At 39.9% G+C, this 24,846-nt stretch overlaps 1 protein-coding gene across 5 annotated transcripts in view; it reads right to left on the bottom strand.

Moving 5' to 3' along the window:
* The window catches only part of SEMA4D (semaphorin 4D), a 100,003-nt gene that overhangs the window by 35,237 nt on the left and 39,920 nt on the right, over nucleotides 1–24,846 (bottom strand). For all 5 annotated transcript variants that reach the window (XM_066569242.1, XM_066569245.1, XM_066569246.1 and 2 more), the window contains exons 2-3: nucleotides 9,669–9,731; nucleotides 1,331–1,717 (exon numbers count right to left, since the gene is read on the bottom strand). In XM_066569242.1, coding sequence (XP_066425339.1) covers nucleotides 1,331–1,424 — 94 coding nt within the window. In that variant the 5' untranslated portion in view covers nucleotides 1,425–1,717; nucleotides 9,669–9,731. The remainder of the gene's footprint in view (nucleotides 1–1,330; nucleotides 1,718–9,668; nucleotides 9,732–24,846) is intronic.

Raw genomic sequence — 24,846 nt, 5'->3', positions numbered from 1 at the left:
TTTACTTGGCAGGAAAATTTTCCCAAAATGGATGAACTGGTGGTTAATGCAACTCTGCTGAACTAAGTTCCCTCTCCTATTCAAAGCAGGTTTCCAACATTTAAATGCAACAATCTTCAGCAGACAGAGAAAGAAATAGCAGGAATTAAAATAAACTCCTTTATTTTGACTAATTTGGATGTGAGTCGGCAGTACCTTACTATACCATTAAATAGCAACTTGCCAAATTTTAAATACAAGATAGAAGCATCAAGGAGTCTAAAAGCAGGAACTGCAAGCCTTGTGTAGGCCACTCTTTCTGAAAGGCTGTGTCAGCAACTCACAAATTGCTATACTAACCATCAAGAAAAACAGTCATCCCATAATCTGCTTATTCCTACTACATTCTTAATCTCCATCTATCTTTTCCTACAGAATGTCTGCTCAGAATTTAACATCCTTATTTAAGATGGCTTCATTATACAGCCAATGTATTTGTTTGAGTTTGTTCAGTTTTTGTACACTTGGTAAAGTAATCAATTGCTGCTTACTTACGTTAAAGAAGGACCAAGAGACAAAATCTCTTAAAGCATCTATGCCACATGGGTAATGGGGGATTAGGAGCAGAAAAAAGGGGAAAATATATTCATATATTCACAAATAACTACTTACAGGCTTTGCTCTGAAGTTCTTTTCCGACTCAGGCTAAATTATTAAACCAAAAGCTAGGGATCCCCTGATTTCTATTACTTCTCTTTGCACTTACATTTGCAGACTTCTTATTATTGTATTGGGAGATTATGAATACATGCTGCAATTTCAAATGCAAGAAAAGCACTGTTCTGTGAAAGACTTTCATATTGAGACACCATAAAATGCTGTTGAAAGAGGGCCAAATGCTGATTTTTCCTTGTCTGTTGATTTATTTAATGCTCAAGACAGCTTGGTGTCAAAACAGATTATTAGCCACAGAGGTGCATTTTGCTAATGTATTCCGACTCCAGGTAAAAATAATTTGTTTAAAATAAAATACACCTACTGGGGTTTTCTCTTGAAACAAGTTTCAGTTGCAATATCCTTCAGCTGAGAAAGCCAAATTTGGAATTCCTCCTCTGTTTCAAAAGCTGTTTTCAAAGCTGCTTGAAGGAACCAAAATCAGTTAACCCCAGTGCCTGAATGACTTTTGAATATTCTGGTCTGACGAATTTCATAAGGTTAGCAAAGTAGCAACACCTGACCAATTCAGCAAGTTAGCTGAAAGAACCTAACACCTCAGGGAGCTTCAAATCCCACAGAAACCCTGAGGATGTGGCAATGTCCCATGATACAATACTTAAATTTCTGCTCTTACCTTTGTGTTCCCAAGTGATCCTTGGCACTGGGCCAAATGCTATTGCCACTTCTAGCAACAAACCCCAAACAGCATAAAAAGCACACAGAGCCATCTTCAGTGCTCTTCGGGGTTCACTGGATAACTGCAGCAGGTAGCGTTTCTTTGGCAGATGAAATGGAGACCCCAGGGAGTATTAGAGACCAGGCATTTCAGCTCTTGAGAGCAACACAACAAGGGAGGCTGGAACAACTGTACAAGTACGTGCTTTTCAGCAGATCACTTCAAGAGAACGCACATTTTCCAGGATGCTGCATACAGAGACTGCCCACATGCTCCACAGGCTGCAGAGCTGCTGAGAAGTGTGATTAAGTGCATTCTTCTGTTTCACCAGAGAAATAAATGATGCTGTGGAGAGAGGAGGGAAGCAAGAAATAGAAGAGAAAGCAAACTAAATACTGCCAAAAATAGCACTGATGTTGCAGTATTTCTACAGCTGTCTGCATATCTTAATTTGGACACAAAATATATTAATTGGTGAACATCATTTTCTTAAAAACAAGACACACATTACATGGCAAATGGCAATAATTGAATGCAATCATTTCAAACTAGAATTTCAAGTGTAAATACTTTGAATTGTCAATTATGCTTAATGCACAAAATTTGATTCTAGTCTATTCTTTCAACAGTGTGTCAAAGAAAATCCCACCTCTCTAACAAACAATAAACAAAGATAACAAAAACCACTAGTACTCCAGAGCAAAGAACATGAGAAGTAAAGCATTAATACTAAGAATGGTTACACAATCTGCTGTACCTCCCATACGTGGGATCTTACAAAAGTCTTTTTTTAGTGAAGTTTCCTATAATGCCACTAACTCACTCAAGGTGTGTGGTGTGCAAGGGGTAAAAACACAGCTACAGAAATGAAGAGCCAATGCACTCCATAAAAAATTAAGAGAGAAAACACTTCAGCAGTGAAAACCATGAAAGTACCATGAAAGTCATTGCGTCTTCAAGTCAACTATTACTCTCAGACCATGAAAGGCCTGTCCTAATAAACAAAACTGTTCACTGCTTTCTAAATCATCTTCCAGAAGTCTCCACTCCTGTCTTCCTAGAACCATTCCTAGGTGAAGACTCCAGATGCAGTGAGTGCATTCATAAATTACTTGATCATAAATTACTTGAACAGGTTTTGAGGCCTGCACACTTGGGGTGGTGATGAAAAAAAACATGCTGTCCTTTGCAGCACAGCACAAGATGCTAGATTTTCACTGTGCCACCACGGTGACTCTAGTAAAAGACACTACACAAGACAACTGTAATACCTAGAGGTTATCCAGCAGGAGGGCAAGTGAAGGTGTATTGATTTTGCATGGCCTGGTTTTGGTAGCAGGTGGGCTTCATGAGTGGCTCATGGAAGAATCTGCTAAAAGCTTCCACCACATCCAGTAGAGCCAACCTGTGGCAGCTCCAAAGAAAGAAGGGCTGTAGGCCAAGGCTGGCCCAATTACAAATGGTGGTAATGCCTCCGTGATGACATACTTAAGAAGAAATCAAAACACAGTTGGTAGAACAGTTTTAGTGGTGAGCAGAAAAGAGCAGAGTGAGAACATGTGAGAGGAACAGCCCTGCAGACACCAAGGTCAGTGAAGAAGGGGTAGGAAGTGCTCCAGGCACCAGAGCTGGGATTCCCCTGCCACCTGTAGTGCAGCCCATGGTGAAGCAGCTGTGCCCCTGCAGCCCCATGGAGGTCTACAGGGATGCTGGGATCCACCCACAGCCCATGGAGGAGCCCCAGGCTGGAGCAGGTGGATGCTATAGGAAGCTGTGACCCCGTGAGAGAACCGTGGAGAGAGGGGCTCTGCTCCCCTGCTGCAGCAGCCTCTCCTTGAAGAACTGCACCCCCTGGAAGAGTGCCCCACGCTGCAGCAGTTTTGGGAGGACTGTGTGTCCATGGGAGGGACGCACATGGCAGTGGGTCAGAGAGCTGCTGCTCTTGAGAGGGACTCCCATCAGAGAAGTTCATGGAGAACTGTCTCCCGTGGGAGGGACCCCACGGTGCAGCTGGGGAATGACTCCTCCCTCTGACCAGCAGGATAAACCATGGCTGATGAATTTACCATAATCCCCATTCCCTGTCCTCTTGTACCACTGGGGTAAGGAGGTAGAGCCTGGGAAGGAGGGAGGGGTGTGGTGGAAGTTGTTTTTAAGGGCTTTTTTTACTTCTCATTTACTTCTCATTCTACTCCTGCCCCAATTATGTTAGTAATGTTTTCAATTCTTATCTCTAATTAGAGCCTGCTTCACCCATGATGACACTAGATGAGAAATCTCTACCAGTCCTTATCTCTACCCATGAACCCTTAAATTTTCTCTCCCCTGTCCAGCTGCTCAGGAGAGTGAGTGAGCAGCAGAGTGGGAGACTGGCATCCAGCCAGCGTCAGCCCAGGACAGAAGGTTACAAAATCCTTAGTAACATTGAAAAGGAAGGGACCAGTACCTGAAAAACACAGAGGTAAAAGACTAGGGGAAAGCTGAGCAAGAACATCTCTAAGCACAAGCAAGATTCCTCTGGGAGGACCTGAGTTTAAGCAGGAAAAGGCAAGGAATCTCTAATAAGCGCAGCCAGTGGATCTTAAGTAAACTGGCCAAGTAGAAGATGGGCAACTGCATTCTAAGTGTTTACACCTGCTTTAATAAATGATCACAGGCAAGAGTAAAAGATTTAGAAATCTCATTTATTTCTATAAATATCTTCTCTACTAAGAAAAAAATCCACACAAGACTGTAACTTGCTCAGGCTGAACCTGTAACTTCATTTTTTTTTCTAGTTTTTTTTTGCTCTTGGTAAGCACTTTGGATTAAATCCAACTGTTTGTAGCAGGTCGTATTAATTGTTTTGGGTTTTAATAATGTTTTCAGGTAAGCTTACTAGGCTTTTTTGTGTGTGTTTCATCCTTCCTGTTTATCATCATATATAAGCAATTCCAGGTTTTGCTCTCCAATACATTAAAAAGTGCCCACTCATCTGAGTTACAAGGCATGACATATTCTGAGGCAAGCAAACAGCTTTACAGGTGAGTGTTTAGAAAGGGAACAATAGTTCAATTATTGAGTTTCAGGCAGTTTAGCTATTTTATTTTAAGAGAAACGTAAGGAGGAAAACAGCAGTTTGAACACAGCTAATCCTTTGCTTAATGCTACCTTTTGTTACTGAAAAGACTGCATGTAAAAATCAATTCCCTGTTAACTCTTGATTTTATTTTGTAATTTTAAAATTTATTTTTTATTTATTTTTAAAGATACAGCCAGGACACCTTAATGCTATCAGTTATGTACAATACAATAACAGCAGAGAAAACTCCAGAGAAGACTCCTGAAGTCCTGTAAATTTTTTGGACTTTCAAAGAGAATTAGCAAATATAAGCCCTAGTAAAGGAAAATCCTGAGTTTTCTATAGTCAAATAACATTTCTAGTCCAGCTTGCCTACCTCAGTAAATGCAAAATGACAATGTGAAGCTTGAAACAAATTACATTATCTTTTGAAGGAAACAAAGGGTCTGGCTGGATCCTTTAATGCCTGCTTTGCTGTGTGGGCTGAGAATTGCTTCGGATATAGAAAATGGAAATCTGTGATTTCATTTCAATTGTACAGGATTGCAAGAAAGGTCCTTTTTCACATTAATAAATTTGACTTGTCAGACATTACTTGATCTAGGGCAAAATTTTGCATGCTACAAAATTACTATGGTGAGCACTACCCGCCCAATTGTGCAAGATCTACTTTGTTCTTACTTCTGTAACTTAAATAGAGATGAAAATGCACTCAGAACCTTGTCCTTTAATTTAGCCTTCAATTTAGTTACTCTCCTCTGCCCCTCCCTTCCCTGTGCTGAAAATCATGTGGAGTAAGTCCTTCACTGACATCCACTGAGAGACTATTCATCATCTAATATGAACCTCTTTTTACATAACACAAGTCATACAAGAAAGAAAAGTAAAAAAAACAAAAAAATTAAAAGGCCTAGACAATGGCCTCATTTCCAGATTAACTCGGTTCCATCAGTGTTCACTAGCTTTGATTAGATCTGAGTGCTTTGAATTTCTGAAAAGTTAGGTCTCCTAATACTTTGAGCATTAGTCCCAAAAAAATAAGCTACAATTTGCTTGGAAACAAGTACACTGAAGAAGTAAAGGAGAAAGAAACCTGAAATATTTGGCTACATAATTAAATTCTGATTAAAATGACCACAGGTCTACTTTTCTGTAGAACTGTTAAAAATTTTCTGAGGTAAATTATCAGTAAATCCGTAATTTAGGGACTCTGATGTTAATTTTGCATCAGCAATGTAATGTGTAATGATGAAATGGAGCAAAATGAGTTTTCTGTGATGCTGGTACTTATGGTGACTAAAAACAGGGCAACTGCAGAAGCAATCAACGCAGCTCCTGTCAGTTTGGCAGATCACAGCTGGAAGCTCAAAGCTGTGAACATTCCCCTTGACATGTAAAATTGTAATGCATGGAAAGAGAAATAGGTAGAAACAACCTTCTGCTCTCTTGCAGTATAGAAATTCAAAGCTGTTAGAAAAATTTCAGGCTGCTTAACTGCTAGTAAGGAATACTAGCACAAGTTTTGAAACCAGGGAGTTGCAGTGGCATATACTGACTGTTACGAAGATCAGAAACCATCTGTCTCTCACATCACCTGTGTCACTGGGCATCAAAGAAGCAGTGCTTTAGTCCACCTTCTGGAAAAATGCAAAATGCTAGTCATGAAGTGTGAGAAGCTGGAAAACCGTCATGGGAAGGAGACTGTCATCCTTCTCATCCTCCAGGACACAGAGGCAAAGTACACACAAAGCAGTACTTGTGAACACAAAATTTCATCTTTCAAAGATGTCAATTCCACAACCCTTGCCAGTACCCAGGTTTTTTTTAATAAGTAATGCAACCCAGAGGCAAGTGTCTCCTTCCCCAATCAGCATGGTACAGCTGGATCCAAGTGTGTATCATATATTAGCAAATATCACACAAGTTAGCCAGATTCTGGAATTTCAAAGCTAGGAAATGGCCAATTTTGCAACACTCGTTTTGAAATATTTTTTCTTCTGATAAACACTTAGTTGCATTGTGCAACTTCTCAGTTTGGCTCAGTATTACATAAACTGCTAAGTGGATCTAGTTCTATTTTGTATATGAAGGTTAAAACCAGGAGAATTTATTAACACACTAGAAACAGCATCATAGCTGGGACTCTTGTGATTCCCAAGAAATGATCATTACCATCACAGAGGATCCAACCTCTCCCTTGAAGAAAGCCAAAGGCGTACTAGCCGTTCTGGCCTGATTCCATCACTCTCTTCATGATTCCCCAGCCATACTAAGTGCCTCTATGATTTTCCTCCCTTTTTGTATTGCACTTTATTCTCCTCCACAGGGTTCTCTCTCCCTGCAATCCTTCATCCACTCTGTGCTTACTCTCCCGTGCTATCACCAATTTTTCTTCCCCAACACAAGCAATGCATAGCTCCATGACCACAGGTGATGTCAGCCCCCCCAGTGAGGCTGCCAGACAAAAGACCACCTGCCTTAAAGGAAGGCCCTTTAAAGTACATACTTATCTACCTCTCTATAAAATCACTGTCACATCACTCATTGTCCAGGGACAGCAGAATGAGGACCTCAGAGTAAAGAACAACTAATTGCAAGACACCCTTCCTTCCCACTGCCAAGAGTGAAACAACCATGCCATGGCAGGTTTGCCAGGCAGCCTATCCCACTACTTTTCGATAATTAAAAAAAAAAGAAGAAAACAAACAACAAAAAACCCGAAAACATTTGCAAAACTTGCAAGGAGTAACTTGTAGGTTACTATGATGAGGGATAAGAGGCTCAATATGTGGAGACAGGGAAATTTATGAGTGAATTGCTTCCGCTAGCAGAAAAGGGTGAGTTAAAGTATTCAGCTGTCAGACAGCATAAATTCCAAGTTCTCCCTAAATAACTTTCTTTTGAAGCTTTAACAGAATACAAGCCTGCTTTAACATTTATTGATGCCTATTTTAGAACAGATTCTAAGGCTCCATACTTGAAAAACAAACCAGAGAAATCCAACAATGAGATTTTGCTTAAACCTGTTTTTTTCTTTTTCAATTTTGTTTCCAAAACTGAAAGGAAAAGTTAGCAATATTTGTATTTTAGGTAATTTTAATTACACAGTGAGTCTTGGGACTCTAGCTGCTCAGAGTGACCCCGAGATAAGTTAGAAAGTCTTTTTTCCCAGCCTGGCGGTAAAAGAAGGAGTCAGAACTCTTCATTTCTCGGTCTCAAGGTTGTTTATTGTATCTTATCTATAAAATTTTTTTCTCCTGTCCTGCTGAGGTCCACTCAGCCAGACAGTCAGAGGCACTGTGCCTGCCCCCTCAGAGGTGGTGTTATCTTTTTATACTAAAAACTACATGTACAATACTTATAATTACTTTGCAATACCTATTATCTATGTCAGACAGTGAGCTTCTACTCTAAACCAATCTAAAACTGCCAACATCACAGCAGAAGATGGAGGCCAAGAAGAAGAAGAAATGCTGGACACACCGAGATTCCTCCATCTTGCCCCCTGAACCCCTATGCTAAAAACCCCAAAAAATCTATTTTTCCACCCTGTGATAAATTCACTAGCATTCTACTTAAAATTTTGTGGCTTGTAATTCTTCATAAAAGGTTGGTAATTGTTTTTTCCAAGGGCTAAATCAAAGCCACAGGGGTCTTGGGCTCTGTGCCAAGGTCTCTCAGCCCCCTGGGCAGGGGCTCGAGTCCGCCAGGGCAGCCAGAGGAATTTCCTGGGTTCCAACAAGTGAGAAGTGCACAAATTACTTTTGACAGTTGAGTTTTATTTACATCGTTTGTGAATTTCAGACCATAGTTTTCAAAGAAAGGGTGCTTTAGTTCTCACCCTTTTACAAGCCTCAAGCACAGTGCCATTTTTATGCAGTCTCATGAAAAGCATAATTATTTACAATCTTTTTATTATAAAATACATATGGATTCATCTTCTCCTGAGGTAAGGTACAGCCTCAAACTAGCAGACCAGTAGCCCTTTATGATTAACATACATGTAGAGCATGGGATTATTTGACTTTTGAACCGAAACCAAAATACTCTGTAGTTGCTAGATGATTACAAATTAGATGAATATTCCTAAGACAATTTGGTGTGGTCTTTATCTCTACCACAAAGCCTGCTGGAGGATGTGCACTAGTGGTAAAATAGAAATGCTGAGGAAAGAAATTCCCAGTTCTAGGCCACAAATCAGTATTTTCTGTTTCTGCATGGTAAATATGTCATCAAGCAGTCCTCAGGAAACTAATGCTTGTGCTTAAAAAAGAGAATTTATCTTCAGAGGGACACTGCTAGAGATCCATTACTTTTTCTAAACTCACATTCCTGTTCTTTCACTACTACGTTCTTTTTCTGTGGGCAAAGACTACAGGAAGATAAAGTATTACAGGAAAAAAAATGACAAGACAGATTAAAATTCTTATTTTTAAGGTTATTGTGGATAGATCTCTAGGAATAGGATCCAACTTCAAAGAGCAACAAGAAAGAGCTAACTTGGATGCTGAGTTATCCCAAACACAGAATTCAAGAGCTGCCCTGGGCATGTTCTAAGACCCTTTTCTGCCTGATTGGGTACTCCCAAATATTAAACCTGTGTTGTGACAGTGACAGTGTTGCAGTTAAAACCAAGAAAGATATAAAGTTCCTGAAGTTCATCTTCTCCCACTACTTAAACATACTGTCACAATCAAAAATATTGCTGAGTTTCTTTCTCATTTTTTCTTGGGCTCACAGGACTGAATGAGTAATTTGAAGTTATTTGAAGATGCCTCTTGGCAACTAATGGCACATGTGAAAGTACCTGCATGTCTAAATTAACAGGTATGTGTGCCTTAAAAAAAATTATGCTAGGTGTCCAGCAACACTTCAGAGTCAAACATCTCCAAAAACAAGCCCAGTACCCCTTAATACATACAAAACACAACATAGGAAGGTGCAACCACGAAAATGACTTTTTAGTGGTAACAGGTAAAAACAGAGTATGGTCCTGAGTGAAAGAATTCCTTTCCTGAGAAGTTTCCTAAGTATTTTGGTCTTGAAGCAAAGGATTGTAATAAATCAAACTTATAATCCAATCCTGATTTATATTTCTCAGTATGAACTAAGTCCCCATTATTCTTAAAGCACATTTATTTGCTTTGCTAACAAGGACACCTGTAACAGACTCAGCACGAATCCAACACAGCCCCCCTTGCTGTGGGGATGTACCTCTGGTTTCAATGTACATACCTGCCACCCTTCGGAGCCTCCTGCACACTCCAGAGCTGGGAAGCCGTCAGAAAAACGTCCTTTCTGAAAAGAGGTAAGAAACAGGCTTTGACATCAGTACCACATAATCCTGAAGGGCAAGTTCTCATACGGGAATCATAATAAATCCTCCCTTAAAAGTTTGGCTTTTATTTTCCAGATTTCCAGGGTAGAGCATTCCTGACAAAAACCAGAACTGGTACATTTGCATCCAATGAGCCAAGATCCTGATGTTGCACTCAACATGAAAAAAATATTAAGCAGACCTGACAAAAAGCAGACACATCAGCCCTTTTAAAACTCAATTTGTTTGTCCTATCCCAAGCTGGCTGATATCTACCCAGCACAAAATTATTCAGTACTTGCACTGCAGTAGCAATTACTGATATTGGTAAGAGTCTGGGACCCCTCACATGCTGGTACGGGATACACTAGAGAGAGGTAAGACACCAGCCAGCCCCACAAACAACTACCTTTACTAAATTCATATAAAGCAGTTCCAACACTTTCCTCCATTATTAAAGAACTGCATTATGCACCAGCTTAGGAAAGTTGGCTCTGGATATTGACAATGAAACCCAGCATGCTCATATTTATTTTGCTGTAATCACAGATCAAGAGAGGGCCACTCTGAAGCAATCACAACTTAACACAACAAAGCATTTATCCCAAGACTCTTCTACATTACATGCTTCCAATATGCAGACTCATAATACTGTTACATCAGACTGTATTTGGCATATGTATTTCCTAATGTTCATCAAAGCACTTTTAGAAGGCTGAGCCATGTGAAGGCATAGTGTTTTTTAAATGCAGGTCACCTGACGGTCTGGAGCAGATTTCACTATAGTCAATAGTAAAGGGGTTCCCAAAGATGCAAGTGCTAAGATGGTACACCTGACATAAAATCTCCACTGCACTTCTGAAGGCTTCATTCTTGTCCCACAAGATTATAATGACTCAGAAAACGGAAGCCTCAAAATAAACAGGCTAGAGACAATTACAAGAAGCAGCTCAATACTGCAGGTCTGTCTGTAAGGGTGAGCCTATACAAGGTCTTTTCTAGAGATCTTCAACAGTGCATGTTTTGTGGCTACCAGTATAGTAGAAGGCATCAAACAGCTACATCAAGCACACTTTTGCTTACAAAACAGTATTTTCAGTGTCTTTTGGGTTATATAAAGAGGGCAAGGTAGCCTAATTCTCCCCACAATCATTTTTGAACAAGATAAACCACGAAAATCCAGTACACCCATCCATGTTATTACCAGTGGGCTACTTTTCACAAACAGTAGCAGAATGTAACTGACTTACTTTTGATGTAAAAAAAAACCCATCCACCTTTCATTCTGTTGAAAACAAACTAGAGCAGGCAAGCTGTAAATCATCTGATCAGTTATGAAGCTCTCCACTAATCAACTTACACCAGATCACCTCTATGGCTTTACCTAATCAGTATTGAAGTGAATAGGTAAAATTTACAAAAAATTCCTGCTTGCCACAAGAGGCTATCAATCAACACAGTCACTATTGCTACTGGAGTTTTCAGATCCAAGTACGCCTCCCTACAGCTTATGCTCCCAGAGCAAACTATAATAATCTATTTTAGCTTCAGGTACCTTAAGGGAAAAAAAAATTTCTCTTTTGCCTCTCTTGAGAAAGAGCTTCCAGCAGCCTATAGCTTGTACAAGCACTTTCACCGTAACAAAGCAGTTGCATCTAAATGAATAGCTACAGTAAGTGTGAAACTCCTCTGAAAAGCCTAGAAGTAAATCAGCTGACCTGTATACTTTCCTGGCTTACTTTAAACAGCCTGACATGGAGGTTTTCAAGTCTCGGCAAATAGCTCCAGGTTTCTGAACTATGATGTGAGGTCACTGGGTACTGAAAGACAGGTGGCAGGTGGCTGGAGGTCAGGCCACCTCTCAAACAGCCTCCGGATCTCCACGGAGATGGAAAGAGGCAGATGAGCTGCTAGGACTTCCAAGCTGTGGCACCTCAGCTCAGGAACTCTGCTCCAAACGCAGTCTATCCCTCCTCCTCAGTGTGGTCCTTGGGAAGGGGCCAGTAACCACCAGTGCTTCCGGCAGAGAAGCCCACAGGCATGGAGCTGGGTGTGGGGGTGGCTGGGCTAAGGTGAAGGGTGGTTTGAAAGTAGGGGCTCATTCTCTCATTCTCCTTTGGTCACAGTGCCACTGCCTGCCTGTCAAGACACCACCTGTAGCCATGCTACACACAAGAAACTACTCCCAGCTTGCTAGAAGCTATGACATAATTAAGCCCTTTAATCCAACTAGAACTTGAGCATGAAATTAAACATCTATGTGAGCACTGCAGGTTGGCAGACATCCTTCAGGTGCTCTTGTTTGACCCAAACCTCACAGGTGATCCTTTACAGCAGGTACTGCAGAAGATCCTTAAAACTTACTCCCTGACAGGTTTTAAGAGTACTTAAGTCTAAACTTATGGGGAAAAAAACCCTCTAAACTGTTTCTTCTGGCAATGATTACTTAAGCTTGGGGAGAAAAATTACACCACGAATAGCTCATTATTTTGACAACTGTGACTTAAGTCTTCAAAGATTAAAGAAAACACCTACTGGATTACAAATGAAAGACAGCCTGGAATACATTATGTAGAATAAAGGGATAGTCACCTTAACGAAATTTTTCATAAAAGATCCACAATACTTCATATATGTGTGTTTGCATACACTTTATTTATTTGAAGGGCTCCTAATCTGTCAAATTCCAAACCACATTAATGTATTACAAGGCACTTCTGGCTGTCGCATCCTACTTGCATTTAAAAAAAAAAATTAAAAATCTGAAGAACAACTACGATGTACTACTTTTCCCCCTGTACATCAATTGCAATCCAGATCAGGAGCATTTCTTTCATTTTCTTTTCAAGCACATGCCTGCTGTAACCAGGTCCTTGTGATTCTAAATGAAGAGAAGAAGAAAGAAAACTCAAGAAAACTAGCTTATGAACAAATTTTCTTTACTTGGAAGTCTCTTTGGGAGGCCATAGAGGCAAATTTTAAGTTTGGTAACATTTCTTATGCTACAGCACTATACACTGACCTTACTGAAATATCATTTCCAGATAAATACCCTGATAATCTAGAGCTATATTTGCTACCTCTATTTCAAGTCAGCCACAACCTATGCATACTGGCTTTCTCAGAAAAACTATTTTAAAAGCTTATGTGGAAGCCACAATAAAGCCAATATACAGCTATGAGTAAGACTGCAGACAGCTGCTCACAGACTGTGTCTGTGACTAAGAACTTTCCTGTTAATGCTATGTGTGGTTTTACAGTTTTGAATTACATGAAAAGGTAGGCTAGACAACAAACTTCAAGAACAGTGCATATTACTATCACTATATTTAAATAATTGATCTGAAACACTAAAATAACTGCTGCTGACACAGCCCCCACCCCATTCTGGATGGGCCTGGTGATTATACCTGCACCACCTGTGCAAGACACTGGGGGTGAAAAAACCAAGTAACAAATGTGCTACAATTTAGAGAGCAAAGCTCAAACTTTTTTTCCCCTTTCCTGCCTGCAAAGTTTACTTTTCATAAAAAATATTCTCATTTCACAGATCTATTTCCTTGCCTATCAACACCAGTCTACTTTTACTAAACATTATAGGAAAAATAAGTACATGAGCTTTAACCTGAAGCAGAGGCCCATGCTAAACTTTGTTCTGAAACAATGAGTGAAAAAAGCCCTGTTAGATCTCAAAAAGACATCTCCATTTCACCCAAACTCTGCTGGGATCCTCAGTTTTAATTCCTGTCACCTCGGCACTCCTCAGATCTCATAAACATCTTCAAAAATGCCAAGAAAAATATAGAGACTAAACTGGTGGCAGAGAGCTACAAATGCCTTCTGTATCCCAATGACAAAATAAGAATATCAAGGCTAGGCCAGCTACTGCTATGATGAGAGTTTCTCCATTTTTAAGGATATTGAGAGAATCTGTTGTTAAGCAACTTAACTTCCATAAAACTGAATAGGAGCTTTCATGATAGTATCTATGCATCCCAACCCTTCTTCAGAAAAGGATATGAGGGAGTTTCACAATTTCAGCTTTCTTCCAGTTACAATACCATACAAATATCAACATAAGAGGATTTTAATAAAAAAAACATGGTAGTGGTTTAATAAAAAACATGGTAGTGGTTCTGAACCAAATTCCACTAAAGGCAGAGAACACCAACACAACTGTGTGAATCCAACAGCCACAGCGCAGGAGAGAAAAAACAAGGAGAGACAAATGCATAAAGAGAGGAATGAGTACCAGCACTTTTGCTTGAGATTATTCTTTTTAAGGCACCACTTCAGGGATATGTAAAATCTTTATGTATTCACACAGCCTTTGCTTAGGAAAGAAAAAAATTCAGAAGGAACACTACAATATTCTGGTCAATACGAAAACAGTCTTTGGAGAGCAGAGATCACTGTGACCACCTCCACAATCAACAATTTTTCTGCTTTGAAAAGATCAATATAAAGGAGACAATTACTACTCCTCTTGTCATAAAATCCCATGTAATCCACGTCTCTTTCTCCTTCTATCAGAAAAGGAGCAATCCTGGAAATTATTTGCTGGCTAAAAAAACTAAACAAAAGTCTAAGTTCTGCCCACATTTTTCATTATTGCTCTTTTATGAGATGTTTTCTAAGGTCCCTAAAGGAAAATCAAGAGCTAAAAAACCCCCAAAGAGCCACAGAAACACATGTCTTACCTAAAAGACTATCGGTTGCCAATTATGGGGAAACATCTTCTAATATTAATAAGAGAAGTTACTTATTTCTATATTCATTCTGACAACATGCCAACCCAGGAAAGCTAAAACTAAGATCAACATGCTGTATTATACGACTTGCTTTCTTAAGAGCTTAGATCACATAAGCAATTAAATTTTGTCACTTTCAGAGAACTTTTGTTCCTTTTAAACTATGTAATACTACAGTATTTCCTGGTTTCACTTTTCTGGGTTGTTTACATAAACTGCATTAGCCGTGTTGACAGGTGATAGTTTGAGTATGTTTAAGAGTTATCTGAACATAGATTAAGAAACACCTACATTTGACAGTGTTTCATATTTAGTATTTTTCAATGCTGTCTTGGTATTTTTCTCTCTTGCCTTGAGAAATACCTGGCCCCCTCCCCCCCCAAAAAAAACCAACAAACCACCCAAAAAACATTCCCCACCTCCAAAAAAAAAAAAAAAAAAAAAAACCCACAAGGAAAAGACATGAACAATCTTTCACATTCTTTAGAAATTACCATTTTACCATCTTGATAGTGCAGAAAAACCCAGTTCAGTATCAGATTCTAGCTTTTCAGGCTTTCAAGCCAGTTTTTTAACAAAATATGCCAGATACTCACAGGTTCCAGATTCTGAAGTTTCTTGACTCTCAGAAGAGGCAAATACAACAACTACCTTGTCCACACAGCCGCAGTTTTCACTACCAAAACATCTCTGGGCTAGTTTGCCCACTGAGAACAATCAACTTGTTTGGCTGTACATATTCCTACACACTGTCAACACCCTGCACTGCTCAGGGACAGTATGCAAAACCAGCCTTAAACTACCCTTAAAAGTACATTCAAAACACTGCCTTCCTTTTTCTTTTCTTTTTAATTCCCTAAAGTTATTTGGCATTCTTGCATATGCAACAGAAGGAAAAAGAGGAGCAATTTTCACCTCAACACATAAACTTACAAACCAGTACTTCTTCAACTGCACAGCAAAAGATTCTGCACCCTAAAGAGAAGCCTTGGAAGAGGTTACCTGCTGTCCGTCCTGAGAAAGAGCTTCTATGCTGGAAGAAACAGGCAACTTCAGTTCAAGGAGCCAGAGTCAGCTTCCTGGTTTTATAAGACCTAGCACAGCCTCCCTGAGGGAGTTGCACAAGGTTGCTGAAGTAGGGAATTTGAAGCAAGTTATTCAAAACAGTGGAGAAGTAATGAAAACAGAACTTAACTGTCTTTGGCTAAATAAAAATCAGAAATTGAACCTTGCAGCGGTATCTACTATTAAAAAGATTCCCAAGTAAAATTCACAGGTGGAATGCACCCATTTTTTGTAAAGCCAAAACAAAACTGTTTGTGTCCAAAAAAACCTTAAAAAGCTATAAAAGGGGCTTTCCTCAAGTATTCCAAATTATGCAAGGACACCTCTGACTTATGAACAGGTAACATTTTTTCTAGTTCTGAGTATCTTTATCTCACTATAATGCACCACACCTACTTTATCACACATGCCACTTTGAAACTATCTTCCTCTTATGCTCAATTGTACAAATCATAATGAGAATCACTAGAACTGGTTAGGACAACACTTCACAGCATGACAAAAACATGCCCATTCAATACAGCAAGACAACCAGAATGGACCACAAGAAGTTCATACATTCTTTAATCCACCTGTACCACATTCCCAGTTACATTTGAGAAGAACTACACCAACAAAATGCCAAACAGCTCTGTGATAATAATTCTGAGTTCTCGGTTTTGGATGCAGTGAGGGCATGGAAGCATCACCACTCCCAAGTGCTTTAGCTGTCCCTCCACAGAGCTGCTTCTACTGCCAACCACACAAATCCAGCTTTGTATTTGACAAGAATCACGCTGCCTGAACAGTAAAATCCATGCAATTTTTCCTCCATCTGGCATTACACATGTTGAAGGTGGTGCAGTAAAGCCCTCTTTTTTTTTTCCTCAATTAATTGTATTTCTATGGCAGTTAGCTGAAGAGTCACCATAAAATGCTGTCAATTCTCTTTCCAGCACTCCAAGCTAAAGCCAGTGCCTCAGCATATGCTGTTTGTTTGGGAAGCTGCTTTTTCAGCAGCAAGTTTCACCACTTGGGTTTCTGTAAGGCTTACACAGAACTTCAATTCCTTTTTTCATGTCACGCATTCATGCGATAAAGTCATATAGGCCATCTTCTCAAAGCAAACGCAGTTTTGGCTTCTAAACTTATTTCCACTGAAAACCTGATACAAAAATAAAGAATTAACAACAACAATATACTATAAAACTGGTAATTTCCCTCAGGTCTGCTTACCCTTGCATTAATGAAAATAAACAAAAACATCTTATTTTTGCTTTCCATACCCATTCTTTGGTACCTGACTTTCAGACAACAAATGTGAAGCTCTATTTTCAGATACCACAGCAACAGCATAAAGAAGCAATGCAGTTTTTCAAGTTTCATTGCACTGACACAAGTAGAGTCTGACATTCTCAGCCCTCACACCTGGTCTACCACCAGGTAACAATTTCTTTCCTCTTTCTCTTGCAGTATTCCACTTGCAGGATGAGATAATTCACTCTTTTAAAACAGCACATTTAGGTCCTAGACACCAGTTGATAAATTACATGAATGTCTGAGACACTCTTCATAAATTTAGCCAGGGTGAATGGCTTAAAACAAATCCCCTGGGTCCCCTGGGCTGGGAAAAACAAGCAAGATAACTTCTCTTCCTCCTTACAGCCGCAAGGCATCCAAGCCTACCTACTTAAGCCTTCCTGCCTCTGGCTGCTTCTGCGTCTCTGCTCTCCATCCATAGCTCCCCATCCAGACCTACACCAGTGTGCAACTGATCAGGGAGGTCAACTGATCAACTTCCACAAGCTAAAAATCTGCTTTGGGGAGGGGCTGGATCACGGGAGTTTAAATCCAAGCATAGCGTCCCTTTCAGCAGCCATGCTAGCTTGTGGCAGACTGAAATACAAGTGCAACACTATGGGAGACATAAGTCTGTGCCTTCCTTGGGAAAGGGGAAAAAACTGGGAGTGCCAAGTGCTCACTCCAAGTCCTCCTTACCTCATCTCAGGGCCAAAATAAGAAAAAGTGAGGAAGAGATGAGAGATCTTGGTCCATGAAAGAAAACCCTGAAGGTCTGAGGGCTGTCTATGACTAGGCCTGTGACCGACATAATGCAGCTCTCCCCTCTAATGTTGTATAGCACCCACCAGGTACAGAGCTTCCTGCAGGACTGCCTGCTGAAAAAGATGTTGAAAAGAACAGAAGTCCACCCAAGGGTAACACTTCCCCAATAGTAAACACTGTTCTTCTGCTGCAACATCATTATGAAAACAACTTACTTTATTCTGCCAGTGAATAAAGCTGCCAATGAAGCAGATACAATTCCTTCTCATCACTTTAAACCCTTGCCACAAGCGTGATTACATTTGCTAGCATATTCAAGAAATTCCACTGTCCCTAAGGACTGGCAAAGATCACACCCCATGGCACAACCACATGTCCCAGCCAACCTCACTCAAAACATGACACATGAGGTCTAGGGTCAAAATTCAGAATTCACCACACACTCCAAGGGTCATTTTAAATAGCTGAGATCATCTCCAACAGCAAAATGCAACTCATGTTTTCTTACCAAGCAAGAAATACAGTAAAACAGCCTTGAAATTTAAGAAATCATCATCTCACTCTAACAGATATAGCTAACGCAAACAGCTTCAGTGGCAAGCATTTTAAAGGGTTTGGGATTTTGCTGTGTTTAAGATTTGGCTAGGTCAGAAATGAACTATCCTTTTTTACTGTGTTAAAAACTCTACATCAACCCCCTCAATTTTTATGCTGAAAAGTAACAGAACCATACTTCTGAAATACACTGCTAGCGCTTTCCACCGACAGCACAGACATGGATTTTACAAATCATCCTTAGATTATTTTACCATAGCACACTAATAACCTTTGCTGTTTTTTAAACTATGTAAGCCAGAGATCCTGCACTCTTCTGTAAGATATACAAAGAAATTATAGACACCAGCAAATACAAAAATGTTTGCACAGAACAGAACTTGTTAAACATAAGCAGAACCCAGTCAGTAACAACTCAGCAATGACTGACTCAGGAGTTTGGAAAAAAAAAACCCCAAAACCTTCTGACACAAATGCAGTGATTAATTATTTGCTGTTGCATCTATTCCATGGGGTTATACAGCATTGATCGTAACTGTTCCTGCCTCAATACAACCCTTGTGCTGATATTAATAATGCAAAGGTCATTTTGACCTTTACCTAGTAACGGGGTATCAGTTTGTGCCCATATTACTGCTTTCCGTACATCCAAAAACGCAGGTGCAGATCTTTCAGTGCAAGCGCTTCAGGTTTCACATCAAATTATGTGTGAGCATGTCAGGAACAGGATTAATAGAAGCTCTGCTTGCAGAACATTCTCATGAGCATTACTGGGATTTTAACTCCTGCAAAGCCTAAAATGAGCTTTTTCTTATGCCAAATGAAATGCTGCAGAGAGTCATTATAATACTCGATGATTAACTTCGAAAACCTTGTTTGCACTATCATTATAGATGTTTTAAGAGAAAAGATAGGAGATATGCACACCACAGAGGTTCTGCCTCAACCTTTGTTGATAAAACAGATAATTACTACAAGTTTCTAGCCGTTGAAAGCTAAATTTGAGGGTTTTTAGTATTACAGAAAAGCAGAACTGGAAAATTACACAAAGGCATTAGAGGCAAGATGAGATTTATGTGCTTCCTACAAGGTTTAGGGCTCAACAAAGAAACAAAGCTTTCCTTGGCAATGCTGACCTCCAAATGCCACAGCAACCAGCATTCATGTCTTATCTCAAACCAGAGATTCCCACCCCAAAACACTTACAGCTTTCACATTTCAAATGTCAGAGTTGAAAAATTAGGTTAAGCTGAGCCAAATGCAAAAGTTAATCCCAAACAAGAGAGATATGTCAGAGAATTCAGTGGCAATTAATGTCACTTGTGAACCAGATTCTGCAGAGGTGTTCAAGCCATTAGCTGCTTCCCTGTATCCCTTTATAACTTTCTGTGGCCGTCAGAAACTGGTGACATGTTACCAGAAAATAGGCAAAGAAGAACATCCTTAAGACTGCTATATTCCCTTTCCTTGGTGCACAACCCAGAACAAGTGGAGACAGGACTCGAGAGGACACCTTCACCTTCACCAGTCTATATTCCAAATGTCATTCTATGCCATAAAACACCCTTCTCTTCTAAAATGCGCTCAATAAAGCAAAAAACTAACGAAAGCCCCCATATAGCCTATAAAATAAATAGGTCCTTTCTACAAAGGAAAACAAATATCATCCTTCTATATTAATTCAAATCAATTAAACTTTAAAGGTTAAAGTTCTTTGTGGACGTATTAATTTTCTAAATTTAAATTTAAATTTCAATTGAGCTTATTTGCTAAAAATCTGGTCATTTGTTTTGGTTTTAATTTTTGTTTGATAAAGGCAGACTTAATACAGTAAACAAATTAGTGACTCTTACTAAAGCATTATTTTCCTTCTCACTCTCCCTTGACACTTTCCCCAATTTTCTCTAATTGGAATATTAAACTATTGCAAGAGTTCATAATAAAAAAAACCCCAAAACAATGTCCCATTATTAAAATGTGAACCCAGCAATGTTATTTATTTGTGGAGCAGCTTCTGACACACAGTTTTCTTTCTGGCAAATTTTTATCCAGACTTCTTTGAATCCAGAAATTTTATAATTTTTTTTAGAAATTGAAAACCACTAATCATCAAGTTTCCTATAGAATGTGTAGACTTGCACTGAGAATTTAAATCTACTAACAATCAGCTTGCTTTTCTTAAGTAGCTTTTGCAGATCTATTAGAAGTCATCCAAGGTAACCGTGACTATACACACTACAAACTGAAATCGTACTCCAGATTAACATCCTCATATTAGCTGCTTTGCTACCACTCCTCTACAATTTAAGACAGAATGACAGATCTCATTATTTTTGTTGCTAAGAATCCTGTCTCCTGCTGGACTGTTTGCTAGCAAGCTTCATTGAAGCTTCCTTATTCTTACAGGCTGCAGACATATTTCTGCTTGGCAAAACACTGTCTTTAACAACAGATTTGTTGTTCAGTGACACATGAGAAACTGCACTACAGTTTGCATGCAACGGTCTAAGTTGATCACCAGCAAGGTCAGCCAACTGCACACCCTAAGCACAACACAAACTGCTCCTTATTGATTACAAAACATCCCTGAGAAAGTCTAAAACTAGTAGTCACTCTGCAGAAAAAATATAGGTACCACAGTATCTATGCTCAAACAGCTTCTCTATCTTTCTAACACAATGGGCATTAAGCACTTTATCATTAGCTCTTTTGAGCCATGGCACTTCAGAAGTATCTGAGTAAGTTAAAGTTTTTGAAATGCTCTGAAAGGCTGGTGGCATATCCAATACTTTAGTGACAGAAAATGGTGATGCAATTTCACAACAGTTGACCCCTCCCTCAAGAATGCAAGCAAAACACTTGTCATGCTGTGTTGCCTTAGGTGATGTAAATGGCATTACTCTTCGGCAGGTGTTAACATTTGAAAGTACTGCTCAAAATGAACCTTCACCAAGACAATGACAAACTTATGACAAGCTAAAGAATTAGGTCTACTTCATATATGTTTCAGCAGTGATATAAAAGTTTCATCTTGCTGACATTTACCCAAGTCCTCCAAATCACTCATGATACACAGGGAACCAAAGATGCATCTCCCACTGCTTCTCAGACTATGAAAACTGGTTGCTTCATTCTACCTACTACAGGGTTTTTTGCAAGATTTCCTACAGGAGTCCTTCCTGTTTAACAAGAGAGGCTTCACAGGACACTTCCTGAGAATACATGTCCTGAAAACAATCTGGTCAGGTCCTGACCAAGATGAGCTCCTGACTAGCAATTGCTCAGACCAGTCCATGGGCGATGAGTCTTTTTTCATCCAAGGCTCAGAACTTGTCAATAGGATCTATCTTCCCTTGAGTGCTCTGGTACATTTTCCAGCTCTCAGAGACATGCATTATGCTCAAGCTTCTCTGATACATGATAGTGCAGTTGCCAGATCCATGTCTGAGAGAAAGAGTGCAAGAGCCTGGGATCAATTCCTTCACCTCTGAAGGACAAGGTAACTGCAAAAACAGAAGGTGACCGTGCCTGGGAAAACAGCTACTGAGCAGAGCACTCCACCAGCTCTTGTGGCACACAGAGGCTGCTGGTGAAAGCCTTGCTCAGGAAGCCTACTGAAATGTCACAATGGACTCAATCAAAGCCTCTTCTTGGTAGGGCACTTGAACAACAGCTTAAAAAAGCAAAGTTTCACTAGTCAGTAAGACTTGAAGACTTCAGAACTCCCAAAGAAAGAAGGTGAGAAGCCTACCTAGTGAGGATTTTCATGTGGCTTGTGAAAGTTACAACTTCAGCAATTCAGTGAAAGATTGCACTACTTTCAGCTTACACATCTTAATGCTTATGTCACTTGCCAAATAGTTCTCTCCTACTAAGCCACTTCATAAGGCTTCAGGGGAAAAACAGATAAAAAACAAATAATGTTTAATAAACATTATTTATCTGTCCCTTTAACAGTCTGCGGAGCTGGTAGCATAGCTTGCTTGTGAGCACCTCCCATCACTTTCCATCCTCCTCTGTGAAGAGCTCCCAGCCACTCACCACACTCCTTCACAGTTACCTTGACACCTACCAGAGCTACCTCATTCTAGCAGCCACTGCTTTGCCACCACAGGACTCTTCCAACTGCACAGAACGGTCCACGCTGGCCACAGGGGTAGTACAACCACACTTTCAGTATTTATACACAAGCTTAGAAAACACCCATCAGCTGAGACAATCTCATGCATATGAATGCAGACAGATATGAAAAAGTGCCTGCTCTCTCAGGAGCACTCTACGTGGTCTTCTAGCAGCCATACCCTGTGCCCTAAATAAACCCCTCTCCATGAGCTGGTGCTAAGCGAGAGGTGTGAGGGCTAGCAAAGACCCCATGCCAGACCCTCTACTCTCATCCATGCTGCCAGAAGAGGCATGGGTTAGGCGGACTTCTCTCTCAAATTGCTATGCAGGGTCCTATTTCATAGTTTTGACTCCAGGATGACTGATAAATTTTCAGACCAACAAGCATCAAGAAGCACTGTCTCAGACAGCAAAGCACATAGCCTGTTCTTGGGATGTCAACAGCAGAGATGCATGATTTCAAGGAATAAATGCGCCATCATTTGGATTGTCTCACTGAGACTTAACCTAGAGCTGAATGGTATTTTTCAGGTGAAATGTTCATCCAACAGAAGTCTGTAGTCCTCCAATCCTTGCCTTCTCATCTTGAAATTGAGACAAATAAGATTACAAGTGATCTGTTAAAGCAGATAAAGCAAACACTTCAGTGTGTTACTGCAGCACACTGGAAGACTTAACAAAAACAAGAACTGTTTCTCAAAGGAAGAGGTCTTCACAGCAGCAAAGCTATGGAGGAACATGGAGCAGTTTCTGCTGCTAGCTTGCCAAATTTAAACAGAAAACAGCAAATAAAAATGCTTAGAGGATATAAAATATTATCAAATCCCATTTCAGTAATGTCAATTGCTCGTAGTCCTAAAGATTAAACTCTATTGGATTAGAAAGGATGACATGTCACCTTCAGAAGCCTGTCTGTGACAATTATATCCATAAGACTGCAGAAGGCTGATCAGCAGCAGAAGAAGGATAAGGCAAGTCTACAGACCTGAAAGTCAACTTACTAGTCCACTCTGCAAATAATATTACAGGCAGGCCAGGGTTTACACAGCATTCACACTTAAATATACACAGTGGATGCTGCCCATCAAGAGGACTTGAGGAAGCTAGTGTAACAATGACTCAGTTTTTTGTACCTGAAAGAGAAACAACCACCGATTAGCAGGATTTGCATTAAGCACTAAAGAGAACAACACAAGAACAGAACAGGCACAGCTTGTTTGGGCAAGTGACATGCCACATAGTACAGTGGAGATAAAAAGTAAAAATAAAAATAAAATTCAAAAATCAGACAGCTGTTCAGAAGAAAGCTATCTCAGGGGGATAAGACAAAGAATAAGTTTTAAACCAGGACACTCTACAGTCCCATCATCATAAAGATCTCACTCAAGAGAAGCAGCGCCAGCAGCACAAAAGGTTAGGGAAGGGAGCAAAACGACATTGAAAAGGCAACTGCAGTTACTCAATTAAGCACAACCTGAAGCCATGACTTTAAGGCTGTATCCTTGCAGTACTGCCCTTCCTCCCACCCTCCTCCTGGACCACCTTCTGGAGCAGTTCAGAGTAGTGTGAAGCTACCTGTGAGCTACAGCACTGACAACCAGGTAAAAGTTGCAGGAGTGAATATGGGAACACCAGATTCATTTTCCTCTGCTGGATATTAGGAAAAATCTGGAAACAAAGCAGACTCCAACTAAGAACTATTTGCATTCCAGTCTTAGCAGATATTTTATCTTCTTAAAATATGGATCATTATTACATCTCCAGTTTCAAGAAAGTTGAAAATCTTCTCCACCAGCAGAGAAAAACACTACCAAACTAGAAAAAAATGTTTTCAGATGTTGTGTATTATTTGGTTCAAACCAAAGCTGACCAGACACAAGAGGCATCTTTTCCACAAAATATCTGCAGACATTTTCTTTTGCTTCTGCTTATAAAGGGTCTGTGGTTGACAGAAGCTAAACAAAGCAAGAGCAAAAGCAGAGAATTTCCATGGGTCAAAAGATTAGACCTAGACTACAAAGTGGCAAACATTTCTGCCTTTATGAGGAAAAGGCCATAGCTAGAACAAGCTGAGTGAATTTAGTTAAATCATAACCACATTAAGCCATTCATCTCTGTGCAGAACATCCCAGGCATTGCAGCTAACATTTCACTACGTGAATGGGTAGAAACCTTTGCTCACATATGCTGGTTAAATGTGATTCAGCCCAGATGTCCGAATGGCTTAGCAGTCTTTGTTTGCAAAACATCAATAAAGAATGACAGACACAAATATAGGACTGAGTTTCTGTCCAGAGGACGTGCAAGGACTGGTGTTTAATAGGACTACTTTTCATAGCATATATTGCTAACACTCAGTGATGTACCAGAACTATGGTTATAAAACGTTCAGTTCTTATTCAAATGAAAGGTGAAAATAGGTGCAATCTAGAATCTAAAACACCTGCCCATTAGGGTCTCCAGAACTTTATGAAGCAGTGCTGCATCTTCTCAGCAACAAAGAGGGAGAGAGGAAAGAAGAAGTAAAAAAAATGCTGCCAATCTTGGCGAATACCTGATA

This window comes from Molothrus aeneus, chromosome Z (assembly GCF_037042795.1).
Source record: "Molothrus aeneus isolate 106 chromosome Z, BPBGC_Maene_1.0, whole genome shotgun sequence".
In the NCBI taxonomy this organism is placed as follows: domain Eukaryota; kingdom Metazoa; phylum Chordata; class Aves; order Passeriformes; family Icteridae; genus Molothrus; species Molothrus aeneus.
The sequence above is the reverse complement of the archived record's forward strand: the minus strand, read 5'-3'. Positions and strand labels throughout refer to the sequence as shown.